Raw genomic sequence first — 23,539 nt, 5'->3', positions numbered from 1 at the left:
CAGGCAAAGGCAGATTATGAGAAATCCTTGGCAAAGGATGCAAAGAAAAACAGAAAAGAGTTTACATAGGTAATCTCTAGAAGTAAAAGGGATGAATCAGATTGGTCCACTGGATATTGATGGTTCAACTGTTGATGATCCTGCTCAGGTTGCTAACAAACTAAATGAGTATTTTGCATCTACATTCACACATGGGGAGTTATTCAGGGAGGGGAATGCCAGAGGTGAAGTAAACTCTGGTAGTGAGCTAGATGATTTTGTAATAACTGAGAGGAAAGTGGAGGAGAAATTGTTGAAGATAAACATAAAAAAGGCACCCAGGGTGGATAGGATCTATCCAGTTATAATAAAGGAGGCAGCAAAGGAAGTAAACAAACCCTTAGCAATAATTATGAGAGCGTCTTTGGACTCAGATGAGGTACCCATGGACTGGAGATGTGCAAATGTGACCCCAATTCACAAAGGAGGATCAAAGGGCGACACAAGGGATTGAATATTTTTAAGCCTGGTCTGTACTTGTTAACAGGAGAGACTGCTTCTACAGTGATGGGATACACTTAAATAGAAAGGGTGCAAGAATATTTGCTGATGCTATCGAGTCAGTGTTAGATGGGTCGGAAAACTGATAGCTTGGGGGGATAGAAGGACTAATAGTTTAACAGTAGCCACAGGCAGAGGTGAAGGTGATTCTTGCATAACTTCTATTAGAATAAGTAGCGATCTGGAGCAAGGGGTGTTGTGGGTTTCAGGGAAGCATGGCAGTCATCGTGAAATAGGTGGGTATATGGGATGTGTAAGGGTAACTAGGAATAGGAGCATGTACACCACTGCTAGAAGTATAGTAAATAAATTTGATGAATTTGAAGTGTTGGTCAAGATATCAAACGCAGATATTGTTGGGATAGCAGAGACGTGGTGTCAAACAGATATAAGGAATGCAGAACTGGAATTTGGGGAGTTCAATGTGTACAGAAAGGGTAGACAGGATAGAAAGGGAGGAGGTGTTATGCTGTTAATTAAGAAAAACATAAAATCAAAAGAAGTGCACCCAGTTGATTTAGATGAACAGTGCACTGCTGAGTCAGGTTGGTGTGACATAAGCACTGCAAAAGCAAAAATAAGAGTAGGAGTGTGTTATAGACCTAATGGCTCGAATGAGTACAGTGAACAATTGTACAGAGAAATAGAGTGGGCTAGTAAATCAGAATGTCTCATAATGGGGGATTTTAACTTCCCAGATATTGACTGGAACTTGTGGACTGGTCACTCACACACTAGTCAGACTTTTGTGGATTTAATGGATGATTGTTTTCTGCAGCAGCATGTTCGAGAGGCAACCAGAGAGAGTAATACTCTTGATCTGGTTATCAGCAGTGATCATTCGTGTATTAAGAATTTGCAGATAAAGGAACCACTAGGTGGCAGTGATCACGATGTACTGATGTGGGATTTACCTAAAGATTTAATTACCATCAGGGGTAAAGGAAAGGGTTTTTGCTTCCGTAAAGGTGAGTACAGTGGTCTCAGAAAGTTTTTAATTTCTGTACAGTGGGATCAACTGACGATGTTACCAACAGTAAATTCTAAGCGGGAAGCATTCAAGGAATTAATTGTGGATGCTACTAAAAGTTTCATACATATTAAGAAATATTGTTCAAGGTTTAGGCCTAAATGGTTATCTAATAAACTAATGAGACTCGTAACAGAGAAGAAAAATGCATGGGATGCATATAAATTATCAAGCAATTCAGAAGCCTATGTCAGATATAAGCTAGCCTGTAATCAGGTCACAAAGGAGGTTAGGCAGGCGAAGGCAGATTATGAGAAATCCTTGGCAAAAGATGCTAAGAAAAACAGCAAGGATTTGTTTACTTATATAAACTCTAAAAGGAAGGGGATGAATCTGAATTGGTCCACTTGATATCGATGGTTCGACTGTTGATGATCCTGTTCAGATAGCAAACAAACTGAATGAGTATTTTGCATCTACATTCACACATGAGGAATTATTAAGGTTTGTAAATGGCAGAAGGTTATCAAATTGTAACAGGGTGCTTAATGATTTTGTAATAACTGAGAGCAAAGTGGAGGAGAAATTGTTGAAGTTAAACATAAGAAAGGCACCTGGGGTGGATGGGATCTATCCAGTTATATTAAAAGAGGCGGCAAAGGAAGTAAGCAAACCCTTAGTCATAATTATGAGAGCATCCTTGGACTCAGGGGAGGTTCCCACAGACTGGAGATGTGCAAATGTATCCCCAATTCACAAAGGGGGATCGAAGGATGACAAGAGTAATTACAGACAAGTTAGTTTAACTTCTGTTCCAGGTAAAATAATGGAGTCACTGGTTAAAGATGCATTGCAGGATCATCTAGACAAGACTGCAGCAATAATTCAGACACAGCATGAGTTTGTTAAGGGAAAGTCTTGTCAGACAAATTTGATAGGATATTATGATGTGGTTACAAAGGAACTGGATGCAAAAAATAATTTTGATATCATATATTTGGATTTCAGTAAAGCTTTTGACACTATTGTGCATGGAAGAGTATTGTACAAATTGGAGCAGAATGGTATTAAGGGCAAGTTGCTATAATGGATAAAAGGATGGCTGAGTGGGAGAAGACAGAGGGTGGTAATCAATGGGTGCTGCTCTTCGTGGACTAATGTTATTAGTGGAGTCCCACAGGATTCGGTGTTGGGTCCTCTGTTGTTTTGTATATTTATCAATGATATCGATGAAGGTATATCAGGCTTATTGTCGAAGTTTGCAGATGATACAAAGGTTGGCAGGGTGGGTTGTTAATGACAGTAATGGCAGTGTGCTACTGCAACAGGATCTAGATAATTTGGGCAGATGGGCTAAGAAGTGGCAACTGAAGTTTAGCCTTGACAAATGCAAAGTACTGCCTATGGGTAGAAGTAACCCCAGAGAAACGTACCAACTGTGTGGTACTACACTTAAGGTGGTAGAAAATGAAAAAGACCTGGGAGTAATTGTGCAGTCATATATGAAGTTTTCTGAGCAATGCAGACAGGCTGCCAGGGCAGTTCATGTGGTCTTGCCAATGATATATAGGAATGTTGCTAGCAGGGAAAAGGAGGTGATTGTCCCTCTGTATAAGGCAATGGTCAGGCTACGCCTTGAGTACTGCATACAGGTCTGCAGGCCTCATTTTAAGAAGGATGCGATTTGCTTGGGCATGTACAGAGAAGAGTCACAAGATTGGTGAGGGGAATGAAGGGATCCTCTTACCAAGAGAGGCTTAAGTTCTGCAAACTGCAGTGGCTGGAGACTAGGCACCTTCGCGGTGATCTGATTGAGGTGTATAAGGCCTTGAATGGGTTGAGCCAGCTTAATTCTGATGGGATCCTTCCACTTGTTCAGATTATGAACCTAAGGGAGCATAAATTCAAATTAAGAAAAGACAGATGTAGAATAGATGTGCGGAAATTTGCCTTTAGCCAGCGGGTGGTTAATTTCTGGAACAAATTTCTATCTGTCGTTGTGGAAGTTGATAGGTTAAATAAATTTAAGGAGGAACTGGAGAGGCATTTGGAGGGAATGGTGTGATTTTTTTTTTTTCTTTTTTTTTTTGGCTGATGCTGCATAAGCTCATACACTTGGTTTCTTGCATCACATGCCACTTCTACTACTGCCCTCACTTTTTCCATCTGCACCTGCTTGTTGGGAATAGATTTGCGACAAAACAAATATTCCATTTTGATGAGTCACAGGAGCTTCAAAGCTGATAACAAAAGCAGTTCACCTCACTTGGCATTTTAGTGTTTCATTAGTTTTTGTCTTATTTTAGTATATTTTATGTCAATTTCAAATTTAAGCATTTCATTAAATTTCACGAATGTAATTTATGAAGCATAATATAATATAATACTATATAATATAATATAATATAATATAATATAATATAATATAATAATTGTGTATAAGGATATGAAGAAAATACTACTTACCTTGGTCCAGTCCTAGCATCTCTGTTATAAATGATTAGGCACAGGTCTTTGGTGACACTAGCAGGATGTGCACAATTTTCCAGCTGTTAAAATGAAGTTATTCAAAAAAAAATTCAATTAATGAGCTTATCTGATTAATTTGAATTAAGACAACTTCAGCTAAGATTTAAAATTAAAAAAAATCCCAAGGGACCATCTAATATGCAAAATCTATTAATACTAAATTCATTTGGCTGTTTTAAGATCATCAATTTTCTAAAATTTTTTAAATACTTTTAGCTGCATTAAGAGGAAATCAAGAAACAACTTGCCTGAAAAGATTTATTCTGCTAATTGAGCACTGGCAGTGGTTCCTTACAGATGCTGTGCAGAAATAGATTGCATACTAGCTGTTGGATTTAAGATTAAAAGCTTAACTTTCTCTAGATCCCAAAATATAGATACATTTTTATTGGAGTGGGTTTTGAAATGATTTTTTATGGCTTTTGAAGAGGAATTGGGTGAAAGTCCCTCTGAAGTGACACACTATCACCTTTGCAACTATTTTTATCTATTGGTGGTGGCTCACTTCACAGGTGATGCTGTGAAAATCAACTCTGTGTTTGTTATTAGTTCAAGATTAATCACTGTTATCATCCCCTCTAGCTTTATAAATATTTTCTGTCTCATTTGAATTGATTTTGAAGGGATATGCTATTTCTTTCAAGAATAATTTGAAACACAAGATTCAGTTCCAGTTGGAAGCTTTCCTGTGTTCCAGAGCACTGTGAATGAAGTGCTGTGAGATGTGTGGAGGTTTGTTTTCAGATGGCTCAATCTCTTTTTCTTTTTTTAATGGTAAATTAGATTATTTATATATTTGACAAAACATATATTATGGATAACATCTTCGATCACAGTGTATGAGTAGAATGGAGAATTGTATGCATATATAATTTTGAAATTTTATATTGAGCAAAATTTGAAATAAACTTTAGAAGCCACTTCTAAAGAACAATGCTAATGGAAGTATCTACAGGAAAGAACCCTGCAGAAACAGAATGTCTATGAGATAGAAAGTGGAGAGTTTGTCAGAAATGGGCCATTAATTAATCTAACTGCTCTCTTTTGAAGTCTAGAAATCTGAGAGAGCTTTTGGGACACTATCCCAGATGTGGGAACAACATTCCACGGTAGGGGAGATTTGAAATTTGTACAGAGTGAAAGATATATGCCAAGCACATATCACTGATATATGCTTGGCATAAGCACATATCAGTGATATGTGCTTATGCCAAGAGAGAAAGAGGGAGATTAGAAGTCGGGATAATCCCTAATAGAGATGTTGTCTAGAAATCTGAGTGTAATTGGAGATAAACATAAGAGCAGAAGAATTATTTTTGTGAGATATAAGACAAGACTGAGTTTTAGGCCAGACATCAACTAAGTTATCTTTGGCACACTGAAGAAATGGTGCATGTGTAGGTGTTATATAAGGGAAACACCTGATGTGAATGTAGTAGTTTTCGTAATGGTTATATGACGTATTCATGAGCATACAGTGATTTTTTTCATTTTTTTTATTTGCTTCTTGCAGGTACTATGAAGGAAAGAGCTGGTGTTTACTTAGATGGGTTTAAAAGGTAGAGGAAGAAAATGACTAACTTCTTGAATTCCAAAGAGGTCAAATTGTTTGTGCACATTGGCAGGGGCATCAGTGACTAAAACTGCTGATTTTTTTAATGTATCCAGAGCAACTGCATTGAAAGTGATATCTGCATTCACCAAGCATGAAAAAATAAAATCTGATTGGTTGAATTATAGCAGAAAATCAAAGCTGAGTGAAAGTGACCAGATACCGAAAATGATTGTAGTCTGAAAACAGAATCCAGCTTCTAGCAAAACAGTTTTGGTGAGAACCTCATAAAGCTGAAATTGATATCAGAGTCACTTTTGCCAAGCCACTCGTTACTGGTGATTATGCTAGAAAGAGGATGCAATGGTGTAAGGAGCACAAAACTAGACACCTGATGATTGGAAATGTCATATTTCCCAATGAATCATCTACAATACATATGGCCAGTCTTGGTTTGAGAGGCATGAAACTGAGATCAACCATCTCCGATGTCCTGTACAATCACCAGACATTACTGAATCACTGTGGGCATATTTAAAGAGGAGAGTGAAAAGCATATTTCCTCCACATTTGTCACTCAAGGAGCATGAAACATTTCTCATGAAGAATGGTCCAATATTTCTCTTAAGACAGTTCAAGATTTATTTGAATCTATTCCATAGAATACAAGCTGTTATAAAAGCAGTCATCCAACACCACATTAGTGCATACCTGTAACTCTTATCGCAAGTGTCTCCATTATTTTGTCCCCCCTTGCATATATGCAGCAATATGCACAATTTTGAATTTTAAATTGAAAATGGAAGTGACTTATAGCAACTAATTTATATATACAGTCGATTCCAGTTATTTGGGACACATCGGGACTAGTGCATTTTGGCCCAATTAAGCGGCTGCCCAATTATCCGAAGTTTCACATAAATAGTTAAAAATACAATGGACCCCTCGCTTTAAGTTGGTTCACTGTACAATCAAATCACGTTACGATGGACTCACCATAGTAAAGTACCGTTCACGATACGATGTGTAGTAAGTGCCGGTCATTGTGATCACGTTTGTGAATTGAATTTTAATTCTATTAAACAGCGATTCTAATTATCAAAAATAGTAGGAATATTATCCATGGGCTATGTTTGTTGTTATCTGGTTTTTAGGAGCATTAGCAACTAAGGCCATATTGCTCCGGGAATATGCGGTGGTCATTCCCTGACCTTTCCGCATCCTCCGTATTTGGTGGTGACGGGCTCGAACCCTGGTCTAATCAAGAAGAGTGTGCTACGCACTGCTGCTCCTTCCCACCTGGCTATGGAGGCGCCTTCCATGGGCTATAAAAGTAAAGATATATTAAACACAAATTGACCCTTTATTACCTTACCAATTAAAAATTAAATGATACGTGAAAATCGGAAGAATATACATGATAATCGAATAATTAATACATACTGTAATATGTACATACTAACAAGTTGACATTTCTGTTCACTGACATTTGTGGGTGGGGGATAAAATTTAAAACAGTAAAAAGATAAGCAATCAATAACAAAGAACATGGTACACACAAATTGCAAGTAACACGATACGTGCACGTGAGAATGGAGTAACAAGTTACGAAGCTTTAAAAATAGGAATGGAGAGAAGATTCTGAAAACTAATTTTTTATATGATTGAAGTATTATCACAAATTCAATAAGATCGAGTTTACTATCCGTTTATGATAGAGATTATTCGTTTATACTAGATAGTTTTACTATCCGTTTATAACAGAAAAGCCCAATAAACAGGTGACTGGTAATTGTTTTATGGCTGTGACCTCCAGAAATCCTACCAAACCACGTGGTATGGTCGCAGACAATCATAGGGTAATCTCCGGTGCTGCGGTCTCCTGCCCTGATTAAAAGGCATGTTGTCCCAATTAAGCAAAGTAAACCCTGGCTATTTTCTTGATTGGGTTCTGATTTTTAAGATTTGCCCCAAATAAACAGTTGCGCCGATTAACCGGTGGCCCAAATAACCGGAATCCACTGTGTGTGTATATATATGTATATTATCCACAGGCTATAAAAGTAAAGATATATTAAGTACAAATTTACCCTTTATTATCTTACCAATTAAAAAATTAAATGATACGTGAAATTCGGAAGAATATACGTGATAATCAGAATAATTAATACGTACTGTAATATGTACATACTAACTAAACTAGTTGACATTTCTGTTCACTGTCATTTGTGGGTGGGAGTTAAAATTTAAAACAGTAAAAAGATAAGCAGTCAACAACAAAGAACACGGCACACACAAATTACAAGTAACACGATACGAGCAAGTGAGAACGGAATAACAAATTACAAAGCTTTAAAAATAGGAATGAAAAGACGATTCTGAAAATTATTTTTTTTATATGATTGATGATTCCATAGAAGTGTAAACACATTTTACCATAATAACCCACAGAATTCCAGCTGTCGGTATTATCGCAAATTCAATAAGATCGAGTTTACTATCAGTTTATGATAGATTTCACTAACACAAAAGCCCAATAAACAGGTGACTGCTAATTGTTTTTATTGTTTTATGGTTGTGACCTCCAGAAATCCGAGCGAACTACATGGTACGGTCGGAAACAATCATAGGGTAATCTTCAGTGCTGCGGTCTCCTGCCCCGATTAAACGGCATTTTGTCCCAATTAAGCGAAGTAAACCCTGGCTATTTTCTCGATTGGGTTCTGTTTTTTAAGATTTTCCCCAAATAAATGGCTACCCCGATTAACCGGTGGCCCAAATAACCGGAATCCACTGTATTTATATTTCTAAATAAACGATCATGTGAAACTTTGAAATTTTGCACAACTAACATTAAAAAAATGAAAAATGGACAAGACTAATAGTTTCAAGTGTATATTCTATGTCAGTAATGCTTTTTTTTTTTTTAATTCATAGACAATATAAAAAGAAGAATTAATAAAAGTTTTGTAGTTTCGAAAATAACATGTCAAAATTACACATTTTTAAATGTTCAAAATTTAAAAAAAAAAATTTAAATGTATTGAAATCCATTAGATAAAGGTCAAATGTTGATTAAGAGAAATAAAAAAAATTTAAAAGAAGAAAGTTGTTCACTTGTCAGGTTAAAAAAAATTGAATGCAATTTTCTTAAAGCACAGTTTCTTCCCCTCCACACTCCTTAAAATAGTTCATTAATTTCATGTTCCCACTTCTAGAACAACTGCAAATAAGCATATTTAACATAAAATTTAGCTAAGAGTATATAGACTTATTAATATATAATTCAAAACATTTAACCTCAAAGGTTGAATTAAGATTGATGAAATCATGAAAACAATGAAATAAAATAGCATGTAGCCAACGATGTTTGGGAAACTCTGCCATATATTGAATAATGCTAGTAAAAAAGAATTTTGCTTCTTCAATATACTAATAATCCATAAAGTTTTAATACTTAATTTCAGATATTCACTTGAAGTTTTTGCCATATATGGTTTGATTAAAACATAGTTTTATAAAAATTGAAAATCTGTACTTTAATACAATAACATGTTTAAAAATTTCCAAAGGTTCACATAAAAACTGAATGCAAGAAACAAATTACTGGTGTTTGTTTCCTTTAAAATAATTTTTAATCTCTACACTCTGTTCATTCTTACTTTAATATTCACATAACCACAAAAAACATCAAAAGTATATCTCTCATTTGTCAGTTGCTAAATATACAGTGGCACCTCAACAAATGGCTAACAACAAGAGCTTTACTTAATGCTGTATATTTGTTTGTGTCAGGATTGAAGTAAAAGTGAATACAGTACACAGTGGCAGACAAAAAAACTGCATTACCTTAAAAAAAAGTAACATTTGTAGTGAAATGCATAAGACATTATTTGATTACATTCATTCTGTTTGTTGCAAAGCAAAGGTATTGTGTCAGATAATGCTTCTACTGCATCAGACAGTAATTGCAAGGTACTGCATCAGCCGTTTCTATAAATACAGCGTTGGAAGGGTATGCACACTCTTTAGTATCCTGTTTTGTGGAGGTGTAAGAATGGCTTCATATGTTCAGTTGGCACCAAGAAAAAAAGTATAGCCATTGCTCTGTCCCAGGAAGGGCTTTCCATGTGTTATTGCTGATAAAATAGGCTGCCACCAGAGGATCCTGGGTGCTGAAATTAAAGCGTGAAACTGGTGATGTGAAGAGAAGACCTGGATCAGGCCATAAGACAGTGGACTACCTTCCCAAGATCAATATTTGAAATGGTTATGCTTTTGTAATCGCCATGCTAGTGTTCCTGATCTAAAACTGGACTTTGAGATGGCCTCAGCTGTTGAAACAAGTGCATGAACTATCCAAAGACAGCTTTTGGAATGTGATCTGCATGCCTAACGGTCCAAGAAGAAGTCTTTGTTGATTCAACAAATGAGGAAGAAGCGACTTGCTTGGGTTAAAATGCATGTTTCATGGACAAAAGAGCAATGGAACACTGTCATCTTTCCTGACGAATCAAAATTCAACCTGCATGGCTCGGATGGCAAGTGATATGTCAGAAGACGAAAACTGGAGGCATACCAACCCGACTGCATAACACCAACTATAAAGTTCCTCGCTGCTCAGATAGTCTGGGGATATATAACAAGCAAAGGAGTGGGGAAAATTAAGTTTATTAACAGAACAGTGAATGCAGAAACATACACTGCTATCTTGGAGGAGTGCCTGAAACCCATTATTAGGGATCACCACGCAGACGTCCAAAACTGCATTTTTCAACAGGACTCAGCACCTTGACACACACCAAAATTGGTAAGTTTTATGCTATTTAGACTTAATGATGAGTTTGTCTTCTTGTCTCACAAGGCTTAAAACATTCACCAAAGTTTTTCCTCGTTTTTCTCCCTTAAGGTGCAGTCATACTTCAGAAATTCTGGCACTACAATGTTGGACTGGCCAGGCAACAGTCCAGATTTGAACTCTATTGAAAATTGCTAGTACATAATGTTTGTCTAAAATTGCTCAGAAGAAGCCAACAAGTAAGATTCAGCTGCAGGAGAGCATTGTAAGGGTGTGGTACCACAAGATTGGGCAACTGTATATCCAGAAGTTGATTAATCTATGCCAGATTGTTGCAAGGCTATAAAAGCAGCTCAAGGAGGAACAACAAAATATGAGGACTTATTTTTCTGATTTACAGTACATATTACTATTATGTTAACTTGTCATTTCAGTATGTACACATAAATGCAATAAAATATATGTTTGGTTGTCATGATTGCCATTTGCATGATTTCTCATATTTCCATTAATTACGCATTTTACCCTTTGGGAAGATATTTATGGCAATTAGGTATATCAGGTGGAGTCTTTTTATTGGATTTCATTCACAGAGATATATATATCCCATCTAACAAATGCATTTTGAACATTTCTGCAACCACAACGCAGCGCAAAACTCACAAGTGATGCAGTTTTTCTGTCCGCCAGTGTACATCATTACGTGAAAATTAAAACATAACTGACATTTAACTCTATATAAAGTTTAAACTTAAACTGCAAGATTTCTTGGATACTGGGTTATTCTCTTATACTTAATGACAAAACCAGTCTAACCTAGAACACTAAGCTACCCACTAGCTTTGCAAGACAGCAGACGATTTCTCAAGACTATAACAAACTCCAAAGTTGAGTTTGAAACATCAAGATTTTCCATTCTTATGAGTGCAACATCAGAGCAGAAATTTTCTGGGTTTACTGGATGACTGTTTTCTATAGTGGCAAGTTAGAAAGGTAAAAAAAGAGAAAGCAAAACTTGATCTGATTATCAGCAGTGAATCATCATGCATTAAGAATTTCTAGAATGGAATTTAGGTGGCAGTGATCATAATAGATTATTTATGTGATATTTACTTAAAGTGAAAACCACCACCTAGGGCAGGGGTCGGAAACCTTTTTGAGTGATGCTTGCTTGTTTGTTATTAGAAGCATTAGCAACTAAGGCCATATTGCTCCAGGATATGTGGTGGTCATTCCCTGACCTTTCCACATCCTCCGTATTTGGTGGTCACAGGTTTGAACCCCGGTCTAATCAAGAAGCGTGTGCTATGCACTGCTGCTCCTGCCCATCTGGCTACGAAGGTGCCTTTTCTTTTCTTTTTTTTTTTTTTTTGAGTGAAGAGCCATTTTTGATTTAATTAAAAAAAAAAAGAGAGAGAATCCAAAGAACCGCACTTCAGCTCAAGCTGGGGGGGAGGGGGAGAGTTTTTTAAGAAATGGAATAGAGTGGGAAGGTGTTTTACTAAAGAAATATATATTTTGAAATATTATTTATTAATAATATTTTTAATTAACGTGACTTTTGCTGCTAAACTTCTTGAGCGAGTTTCTCAACATCAGGGAAGTATGCCGTAATTTTCATCTTTAAGCATGCTGAGAGACTCGCACTGTTCAGACAGTTCCTTGATTTATTTTTAATATAGTTCATGTTCAAAAATATTTGCCAGCAGAAATTCGTCGAACCAAAAACTGAGAGAAGTCTAAATGGAAATATTTTCAAATTTATATACGTGCCCGGTAAGCTACCCAATGCATCAAACACAATTTGGTCTTGCTTTTCAACCCATCTGTTGGCATCCATTTATGTAGAAATGCAAGGGCAGCCTTTTGCCTCTCGAAATCCTCAACTTCAGTTTTAAGGCATTTTAGTCTCGGCGCCTCCGTAGTCAGGTGGGCAGGAGCAGCAGTGCATAGCACACACTTCTTGATTAGACCGGGGTTAGAGCCCGTGACCACCAAATACGGAAAGGTCAGGGAATGACCACCACATATCCCTGGAGCAATATGGCCTTAGTTGCTAATGCTCCTAAAAAAAAAAAAAAAAAATTTTTAGTCCTGCACTCTACATATACTTGATTTTTAGGTCCTCTAACTCCATTTCAAACTTTGCTTCATGTGGGCTAAAAGTTAAAGAGCCGAAGTTACATGCTCAAAGAGCCACATGCAGCTCGCAAGCCACAGGTTGCCAACCCCTGGCCTAGGGTAAAGAGAAGGGTTTTGCTTTCAAAAATGAGATTACAATTGTATTAAACAGTTTTATATTTTTTCAATGGAACTAACTGATGTTACCAACTGCAGATTAATGGGAATCATTCAGGGAAGCAATCATAGAATTCACTAAGCATTTTATACGAACTGAGCAATATTATTCAAGCTTTAGAACTAAATGGATGTCAGAAGAACTGATGACTGGGCAGAGAAGAAAAATACATGGGATGATTATAAATTATCAGGACACAGAGAAACCTATAGTAAGTACAAACTAGTCTAAAATAATGTCATTAAGGGGGACAGGTAAGCAAAGGGAGATTATGTTAAGTGTTTGGCTAAGAAAGTAAAGAAAAGTAGCAAAGAATCCTTTGCTTATGCCAAAACTAGAATGAAAGGGATAAATCCACACTGGCCCATCAGATATGAATCACATAACTATTGAAGAGCTTGTTTAGGTTGCTGACAGAATGAATAAACATTTTGCATCTACAATCATGTCCGAAGTTTTTAGAGATCAGAATATTAGAAGTATATTAAGTTCTAACCAGGAGTTAAACAAATTTGTGACAGCCTAGAAGAAAGTGAAAGAGAAATTGATGATGTTAAATTTAAATATGGTATATGGGACATCTATTCAATTATATGAAAAGAACAAGCAAGAGAGGCAAGCAAACCTTTTTCAATAATTATGAGAGCATCCTTCGATTAGGCAATGTTCCTAGAGATTGGAGATGTGCAAATGTCTCTCCTAATTTTAAAGGAAGACCAAAGGGCAAAGTAATTACAGAACTATAAGTTCAACTTCTGTTCCAAGGAAAATAATGGAGTCAGTGATCAAATATTGTTGAAGGATCATCTTGACAAGAATGAAGTTATATGGAAATCATAGTATGGATTTGTTAAGGGAAGATCTTCTCCGAACAATCTAATTAGTTATTATGACAATTAACAAAGTAACTGGATGCAAAAAATAATTTGACATCATATACTTATATTTAGACTTCAGTAAAGCTTTTGACACTGTTTCACATAAAAGACTGCTAAGCAAATTTGGGTAGTGTGATGTTAGCGACAAGTTACTACTATGGGATACTGAGTGGAAGGAGAGAGAGAGAGAGAGTGTGGTTAAAAGTGGGAACTGCTCTTCTTGGACTAATGTTATTAGTGGAGTCCCTCAGTATTCAGTGCTGAGCCTCTTTACTGTTTCCAATATTCATTAATAATAATGAATATCAGATATAGTATTCCTAATAATGATGAAGGCTTATTATCAAGCTTATTGTCTAAGTTTTCAGATGATATAAAGATTTGCAAGGTGCTTAATAACAGAAATCAGGGTATGATTCTGGAAAAAGACCTAGAAATTCAAGGTAATGGAGAATGAAAGGGGTAATCTAAGGGTAATTTTACAGTTTGACATGAAGTTTTCTGAGCAGTGCAGACAGGTTGCTAGGACATCAGGTTCTGTCAATGATATGCAGCATTTCTGAAAACAGGGACAAGATGATTATTCCATTGTATAAGGCAACAGTTTGGAAACTAGAACCTGACTGAAATGTTTAAGGCTTAAATTGAGAGCAATATTTCAGGTTCTTTCTTGGATGACACACACAGATAAGGGAACATAAATATGAATTTAAAAAAAGATGTTTATGCTTTTCCATATCTATCCTTTTAAAAGGATAGTTATGTAAAAATTTGCTTTCATCCAAAAAGTTGTGGAAGTTGGTGTCTGAATAAATTTAAAGGATTAGAAAATTATTAGAGGGGATGGACAGAGATGGTGTATAAGGACAGAGAAAGTGACTAATGCTTAATATGCTTGTTTCCTTGCATTATTTACTGCTACTAATAATAATATAATAATACTAAAATATTTGAAGCTGGCATGTTTTTCTGCTGTAAGAGCCTTCTCTATGAAATATATTGAAAATCATAAGGCTTGGATGATAGCTGAGTTTTCTAAATGGCTGCTGAAGTTAGATCACATTGTGATAGATAAAAAAATAAAATCAATGCGTTTATTGATAACACCATTTGATAACATATTTATTCTGGTAAAGTAGTACCTCTTTTTAATACACATTTTTCCCTGATTACGAAAATAGCTTAAAAATATTCCTATCATGTTAGATTTTTGAAAAATTTCATTATTTTCTAATAAAAACTGTACTATAAAGCCGAAAATAAAATATAATTTCAATTGAAAATTTCATATTTCTGAAGAAAGGTAACATGTGCTTGCATTAAATCATTGAGTTATGACTATCTCAGTCTCCAAAAGTATCTTTTGGGGGACTGACTGCATCTTAAAACTGTAGCGTCACAGCAGGTCATAACATGTTGAGTAACTCATCTGGACAGAGCAATGGATGAATCAAATTTTTTCTGCAATTGTGAATTAGCATGCATGAAACAAAAGGAATTTTGACTTTTGTTCTTCACGCTTCAAAATGAGCTATTTTTATTGGGCAGTGACTTTCCTTCTAATTTTGCTTCAAATCAGGGAGAGAAGATGCTAGGTGTCACTGGAAAACTTTTCAGTGGTTCAAAAAAGTTTGAAGAGGACTGCTTGTCCAGAGATAAGCCTCTTTCCAGCCACACCTCAACTGCAAAAACTAATAATTCAATTAAATATGTTTCTGATCTAATCAGGAGTGATCGACATTCAACCATCCACAAGGTTGCTAGTAAAATTGTTATTCCAAATAGAACATGACAATCAATTTTAATTTAAGACTTGGGAAAGTGGCATGTATCAGCCAAGTTTCTACCTCACATCTTCACTGATGAGCACACAGAATAGCAAATTCTTACAGATTAGGATCTTCATTAATGAGCTATCACTAACCTACACTTTGTTTCTTCCATTGTTACTGGTGACAAATCATGGGTGTATGGCTATGACCAAATACAAAGGCCCCAAACTTTCAATGGATGACTCCATCTTTTCCAAAGTCCTAAAAATAAGGAAATCTCAATCAAATGTGAAGATCGTTCTTACAGTATTTTTTGGATCTCAGTGTACTGTTCATTATGAATTTACCCTGTATGGTCAACAATTTTGATACTGGATTTTAGGAAAGCTTTTGATACTGTTGCACATGGAAGTCTACAGTACAAATTGGAGCAGTATGGCATTAAGGGTAAGTTGCTATGGATAAAAGGAATGGTTGAGTGGGAGAAGACAGAGAGTGGTAATCAATGGATACTGCTCTTCGTGCACAAATCTTATTAGTAGTGTCTCCCAAGGGTCCATTATTGTTTTCTGTATTTATCAATGATATTGATGAAGGTATATCAGGCTTAATGTCCAAGTTTCCAGATGATACAAAGGTTAGCAGGGTTGTTAATGACAGCGATGACGGTACACTACTGAAACAAGATCTAGAAAAATTGAGCAGATGGGCTGAGGTGTAGCAACTGAAGTTTAACATTGACAAATACAAAATACAGCATAGGGGTAGCAGTAACCGCAGAGTAATGTATCAACTGTGTGGTACTGCATTCAGGGTAGTGGAGAATGAAAAAGACCTGGGGGTTATGCAGTCAAATATGAATTTTCTGAGCAGCCAAGAGTAGCTCATGGTGTCTTGTCAATGATATATAAGAATTTTGCTAGAAGGGATAAGGAGATGATTATCCTCTTGTGTAAGGAAATGGTCAGGCCACAACTTGAGTACTGCATACAGGAGCAGTACGCAAGGAAGCAGCTCTACATCCTTCCTCATTTTAGGAAGGATTTATAGCTGCTGGAACAGGTACAGAGAAGGGCAACAAAGACTGGTGAATGAAATAAAGGGTTGCTCTTACCAAGAAAGGCTCAAGTTCTGCAAATTGCAGTGTCTGGAAACTAGGCACCTGTGAGTTGATCTGATTCATCCAGTAAATCCACAAAAGTCTTGCTAGTGTGTAAGTGACCACCCCACAAGTTCCAGTCAATATCTGGAAAGTTAAAATCCCCTATTACAAGACATTCTTGTCTTGATGCAAATGGCACTTGCATCATGAGAATGCTCCTGTTTACTCAGAGCTTCCTTTCAAAAATTCCTTTCTAAAATGAACACACACACACTTGTCGTAAATACTAAATATAATATAAAAAAATATTTATAACATGAAATCTTTGGGGACTTTCCATCCACTCCACATTTATTAAATGCATTTCTCACTCTTATGTTGCTAACTGAGAGAATTTTTTGAACTTTTTCTTTTTATCTTTATGTATATTCATACAAGGGACATTCAATAAATCATCTATGTAACATACTTCTCATAGTTATATTTCAATGATTCGTGATTTATTATGTTCTTATATACCTCAACTTGAATCATACTAATTTTGATACCACTATGCTTTTAGATTCCTGCATAAAATTATGGATTTGCTGAAATTGGTGCACGATTCAGTCATCAAGTTTCTCACCAAAGAAGGAAATGGGCCAAAGGCCCTTCATGAAAGGATCGTGGCTGCATATGGCAACAGTGCACCTTCAGAGTACCAGGTGAAATTCTGGTCAAAACAATTCAAGTGTCCATCGAAGATGATCCATGTCTAGGAAGGTTTGTGACAGTGGCCACTCCAGAAAAGTGCAAAGATGTGGAAAACCTTGTGCTGAATGACAGACAAATGACTGATGCAATGGAATGACAGAGGTGTCCCAAATGTCTAAGGAATATGATATATGTGAAGGAATGACTAAGCAGATGACTAAGGTCAGTGCAAGGTGGGTCCCCAGATTTCTGACTTTCTGCAGAAGCAATTCAGAGTACTGTATTGTGAGGAGAATTTAGAGCTTTATGGAAGGGATCCTGAAACTTTGATTTCCAGAATTGTTATAGGTGATGAAACATGGTTTGTAGCTGGGATCCTGAGCCCAAGCAAGAATCAATGCAGTGGAAGCACAAGGGTTCTCCCACACCCCCCAAAAAATTTGGACACAAACTTCAGCTTGCAAGATAATGGCCACCATTTTTTGGGATGATGAGGGAATTTTGTACATTCAATACTTGGAACACAAACAGACAGTCACTGGGGAGTCATATACATCCCTATTGTACAACCTAAAGGATGTCATAAAGGAAAACTACCGTGGAAAATTTTCCATAGGTGTCCTGCTTCTTCAGGATGACGCACCAATGCACAGGTCACATGCTTTTGCTGTGCTGCTGTGAGAGACTGTGACTTTACAGAACTCACCCATTCACCTAACATCCTGGATCTGGCCCCGAGTGACTATTTCCTGTTTCAACACTTCAAGAAAAATGTATGTGGACATTGCTTTGCTGATGACAATGAATTGAAGTCTGCTGTTTCTGCATTCTTTGATGGATAGGACAAAGAATTTTATTTGTCTGGTATTTCCTCACTGCCAACAAAATGGAACAAGTGTAATGAAGTTCAGGGGAGTAACATTGAAAAATAAACACTGAATTTTGCCTCTATCTCATTTCCTTCATAGGTAGGTAGATAACACTGGTCAGCATCAATTTCCTCCCTGAAATAATTTCAACAGATTCTTGTATGAAATATGTTCAAAAACTCAAACAGTTCTCATCACCCTCAAATATCGTAGTTTAATGACCGAAAACCCAAGACTGTTCATTAAAGCTTCATTTCCTATATTCCCATTTAGACTTTTTTCTTTAAAACTTGGGAGCGACTTCCAATAAACACCATGAAAGGTTTTACCAAGATATTTCTGAAATGGATAAAAGATACAAGGGAAAATGGAGTCCAAATATGTTGGCAGACTTCTGTTGGAATCTCATAGGGAAGACACCAATGGACAATTATAAAAGTCAAAAAATGAGTGTTTTGTTATTAGATAAACATTTTCGTAAATGGAGCAAGTTTAATAGACCCAACGTTCAATATTTAGTTCTGTATGTAACATTTTCTTAAAATATATGAAATCTTTTTTTAATAGAAATTTTGTTTTTGATTTTAATCCTTCTCCCTTAAAATTGGTAGGTGTTACAGCAATATGGTTGCCATATTTGAATTCAGCAATGTCTAGTCTACAAGAATCAACCTGAATTTTAACAGGGAACAAAAAAAAAATTTTTTTTTTTTTGCCAACTAGTGAATTTATTGAACACCCCTCATATATTAATGTTGCATATTACTTAGCATATTTTGTATACACATAAGGAATTATTTTTACTAAATAATTTCTCTCTACAAAATTCAAAAAGGAATATATTATGGGCAAAAACAGAACCATATTTATGTAAAAAAAAATTTGAGAAATAAAATAGAAATATTTTGGATGCAAAAAATTATTGCAATATTTATATACAAAATACAGTGAGTAATGCACAAAATTAATATATGAATATACAAAAAGATAAAAAGAAAAGGTTCAGAAAATTGTATCTGTTAGGAATATAGTCATGCAGAATGCATTTAATAAACATATAAAGTGGATGGAAAGTCTTCATGCCGTAAGCATTTTTTATATTATATTTAGTACTTATAACAGGTATATGTTAATATAACAGCAAGATGTGGGGAGCAGTATTTTTCTCCAGTATAGCGTTGTATAAAAGTTGGAACTGTGATTTGCTTGATAATGTATCATAGGACAAAAACTCCTGTATCACAGGACAAAAAAGAAAAGTTAATTTCAACCTTTGCCAGGCATTCTCTACACTGCCTGGATTCTACACTTTGCCGGTAACATATATAGTGTCAAGATTATTTTGCAGGAGTTAGATCCAAATAGCTGGTAAGCTTCATCATTTCCAAAATATTAGTTCCATTTCTGAACTTCATGATCACACCTTGTATATAGTACTTAGCCACAATGTGGCACAATGATATCTTAGATTCTGCATGTGAAATTAATGATTTGTATTTAATACACAACTCAAAGTAAACTGTTCATCATGCATTTCATCATGGGTAAATGAAAAATTCGGGTTGTGCTTGTGGCAAGCATGTAACTAAACAGCACAAAACTACAATTTCTTCTATGATCAAAAAGACTTATAATTTGTATTTTAGCAGAAAAACAGGAGATCATTGTGCATATTATGTAGACACTTTGAGAATGGCTGAATGGAAAAATTAAATGTATGCCATTTCAAGGCCAGTGATATGGCAGTAACAAAGGATTATAATTTTTTTTCCCAAACATACCTTTATCAATTATCCATATTTTGATAGTACTTTTCAAAGTAGCCTCCATTTGATGAAATGCACTTACTCCAATGTTTCTGCCATTCTTCAAAAACATGGCGGAAGCCATTTTTTGACATGTATTTGAAAATTGCCTCCAATGTCTTTACAACTTCTTCTGATGACTGGAAATGCTTTCCTCACAGCTCCTCCTGTAATTTGGAAATTAAAAAAAAATTACAGGTAATGTAAGGGCTGTAGGGCAGATGAGGAACACTTTCACATCAATGCTGATTAAGTATCGATGACAATATCAGTAATGTGAGGTCTCGCATTTCTATGTTGCAGCATCCATCCATCCACCAGTGTGCAGTTGTGGTCATTTGCAATGAACGTGAGCCTACAAAGTGTACAGTACAGTTCTGTAGTAAGGTCCTGTAACAGTTGTATGATGTCGCACAACGTCTGGGTAAACCATTCCTTGAATGTAAAAAAAAAAAGAGAAAGATAGCAATCTCAACCTTTCTATTTTTTCGGCTTTGACAATGATGTAGACTTCCAAACAGAGCTGAGCTTTGTTGCTTACTAAGTCAAAATGATGAAACCACATCTCATCCACTGTTATCAATTGTACAGAACCTCATCACCTTTAGTAACCAACCATTGCAGCTCCTGACAAACCTCCATCGAACTTACAGCTGCAAAGGTCTGAGCAGTTTTGGAACCCAGTTTGCACAAATGTGTCATATGCAAATGGTCCTGGATAATACTGTGCACTTCCTACTGATATTCTCAACATCTCTACCAGTTGCTTTACTGTTATATGATGATCTTTCATGATTACAGATGCAGTGGTTGGAGATCTAGGACTCCAATTTTTGTGATTGAATCACGTCCATCTTTAAACATTCTAAATCACCTGTGAGCTGTGCTATATGGAAACAGATTTGCCATAACACCCCAGAGGCTCACATCTGGTGAGTATGGGCTTGGCACACCCAGGGTCCTGAGCTGGATGATATCATCATTCTTCTCTCTCTTTGTGATTCCTTTCTACTTCTACTTCTGTCTCTCTCTCTCTCTCTCTCTCTCTCTCTCTCTCTCTCTCAGGGTAACTCGGGAATGTTTTTTGCCCTATTTGAATTCAGCAATGTCTAGTCTACAAGAATCAACCTGAATTTTTACAGGGAACAAAAAAAAAATTTTTTTTTTTGCCAACTAGTTTAATAGACCCAACGTTCAATATTTAGTTCTTGTAAATGAAATAAGTTTAATATACTCAATGTTCAATATTTAGTTAGTTATTTAGTTTATAGTTATGTAACATAAGCCTCAGGCTTCCTTGCACCATATGGCTAATAATAATAATAAGCTCTTTTTAACATTTCATATGCTTCAGCTGATGTTTTCTTGGGACAGAAACTAAAGCTCAGGGCAGTACACTGTTCCTCATGTGTCACATCCATTGTTATGTAGGTAAAACTGAACAAGCATAAACTTGTGTGATGCCAAGATCACGCCGTGTGCATGAGTGAACTGCACAGCTGCTATGATATGAAGCTTGGTTTAGTCTTAAATACTGCAGCTTAGCTAGAAATATCACATAGTACAGCTTTTCATGAAAACTTATGACCATTCTTTATTGAACAGCCTCATATCTTCTACAGTGCAGCTAGTGGCTCATTCTGATGGCATGCATATTCCTAAGCCTCCTCAAATATGAAGTTTGGGTGAAGAATGACATTCTTGTGAAGATGAAACAAATGGATGTGTCTGACATGAAAAAAAGAATAGATGCCAAACCAAGAAAGCTAACTCCATTGGATCACAAAAGTGGAGGTAAATAACCTAATTTTTTAGATAATGGAATGGAACTTGCTCAAACAACCACATCTGGATGGCACAGCCACCAAAAGGATTAAATATAACTTTTCTCTATCATAGGAGACTCACTTTCTGTGGCACAATATGGTGTAAGTAGCCCTTGCATACAGAAATTTGTACAACACAACAATTCAGTTTCTACAGTAATAGTGATGTCTTATACAAAGTTCTGGATCATAACTTTGAAGGCTAGATGCTTTCTAGATTCATCAAAAGCTAGTTGAAAAGTCATGCTGTTGCATAATGGAAATATTTATCCAAACCACAAACACGAGAGGTATTAGAACCTATAGCACATTTAGTACCGTGCTTGGGATGGAGGTTGAAAAGATGAAAGGAGATATTTGTTGACATTAGACTTGAACGAACTTCTGTAGACTGTAATTTTTAGGAAATATGTAAGAAGGAAAGTTGTTCCTGAAAACGGCAGTTGAATGAATAAATGAGGAAGATGAAAAGTTGGTTCTGTGAGTTTGAAGTTGGGCAGTAATGGACATTGGCGGCATGTGTTCGGACTGTTTTGAAAGAGAGAGTGGGAATAACAGAAGCCAATTCAGAAAAACAGTGCCCATGGAAGTATCTGTAGAAAAGACATGCAGCAGAAACAGTACATCTATGAGACAGTGAGTAGAGAGACTCTGTTAGAGAGGAGTCATTAATTAACCTAACTGCTCTCTTCTGAATGAAATCTAGAAGCCTGAGAGAGGTTTTGGGGTCACCGCCCCAGATATGGGAACAATATTCCATGGTAGGGCGGATTTGCGATTTGTACGGGGTGAACAGCTGTTTGAAAGAAAAGTAACGCTGAGAGCAAAAGAGAAAACCAAGTTTTTAGATGCAGAGGAAGCAATATTTGTAATGTGCTTGTGCCAAGAGAGATTAGAAGTCAAGGTAATCCCCAAAAGAGATATATCATCTTGCCTAGAAATCAGTGTTACCAAAGATAAGCTTAGGAGCAGAAGAATCCGTTTTGCAAAATATAAGACGGGACTGAGTTTTAGAAGGATTGAAATCAACTAAGTTTTCTTTGCCCCACTGGAGAATTACCTGGACTGGAGATCAGCAGTTAAGTAATTGGTAGAAGATATTCAAGAAGTTGAAGCTGATTGAGCAGGGTGAGGTTTCTCAAACTGGAAACTGGAATGTAATCCTATTCATAGTTTTGCTATCATCAGCAAAATTATGGATAGGATTTCCAGTCAATGGAAGAAGGTCATTAACATACAAGAGGAAAAGAATGGGGGGAAAAGAACTGAAGCTTGGGGGACACCAGCATTAGTGAAGTAGTTAGAAGTTAGAAGACAGAGAGCTCATTGAGGGTGATTACCATCACCCTCAATGAGCGGTCAGAGAGAAAAACTGGATAACTAATTACCAAAAACAGTTGGCAAACCATAAGATGGAAGGTTGTTTAGAAGACTTTTATGCCAAACACGATCGAAGACTTTTATGCCAAACACCGAACTTTTCCATTGAATTTGTCCATAAATAGGTAACATAAGCCAGAATATCAACAGTGGATCGACATTGACACTCGTTGATCAGTCGGAAGGTTTCTAGATAGTTTAAGATTAGGCGATTAATTGATTTCTCCATTACTTTAGAAAGAGTAGAAGTAATTGCAATGGGACAATAATTGGATGGGAGGGATTTGTCATCCTTTTTAGGAACTGGATGGATATGAGCAAATTTCCAAGCAGAAGGAAAAACACCTTTGGAATAAGAAAGTGAAAAAAAGGCAGCAAAGAACAGGAGTAAGTTCAGGAGCACAGGTTTTGAGAACAAGTGGAGAAATGAATTATGATTGGACTACCCATGCAGTCCAATTAGAGTTCATTACAGAAAACTCACCTCCTTTGCTTTCCTTTGTGTTCTTCAGAGTAGCAACATGTA

The 23,539-nt window shown here is 36.2% G+C and overlaps 1 protein-coding gene across 4 annotated transcripts in view; it reads right to left on the bottom strand.

The window, feature by feature from the left end:
* unc-104 (kinesin family member unc-104) overlaps positions 1-23,539 on the bottom strand; it is a 1,041,320-nt gene that overhangs the window by 227,350 nt on the left and 790,431 nt on the right. For all 4 annotated transcript variants that reach the window (XM_090382707.1, XM_090382708.1, XM_090382709.1 and 1 more), the window contains one exon: positions 3,977-4,059. In XM_090382707.1, coding sequence (XP_090238833.1) covers positions 3,977-4,059 — 83 coding nt within the window. The remainder of the gene's footprint in view (positions 1-3,976; positions 4,060-23,539) is intronic.

The sequence above is a fragment of the Mastigoproctus giganteus genome, chromosome 10 (genome assembly GCF_048544385.1).
Source record: "Mastigoproctus giganteus isolate SK-2022 chromosome 10, ASM4854438v1, whole genome shotgun sequence".
Taxonomy (NCBI): Eukaryota; Metazoa; Arthropoda; class Arachnida; order Uropygi; family Thelyphonidae; genus Mastigoproctus; species Mastigoproctus giganteus.
This window is presented reverse-complemented; position numbering and strand designations above follow the sequence as displayed.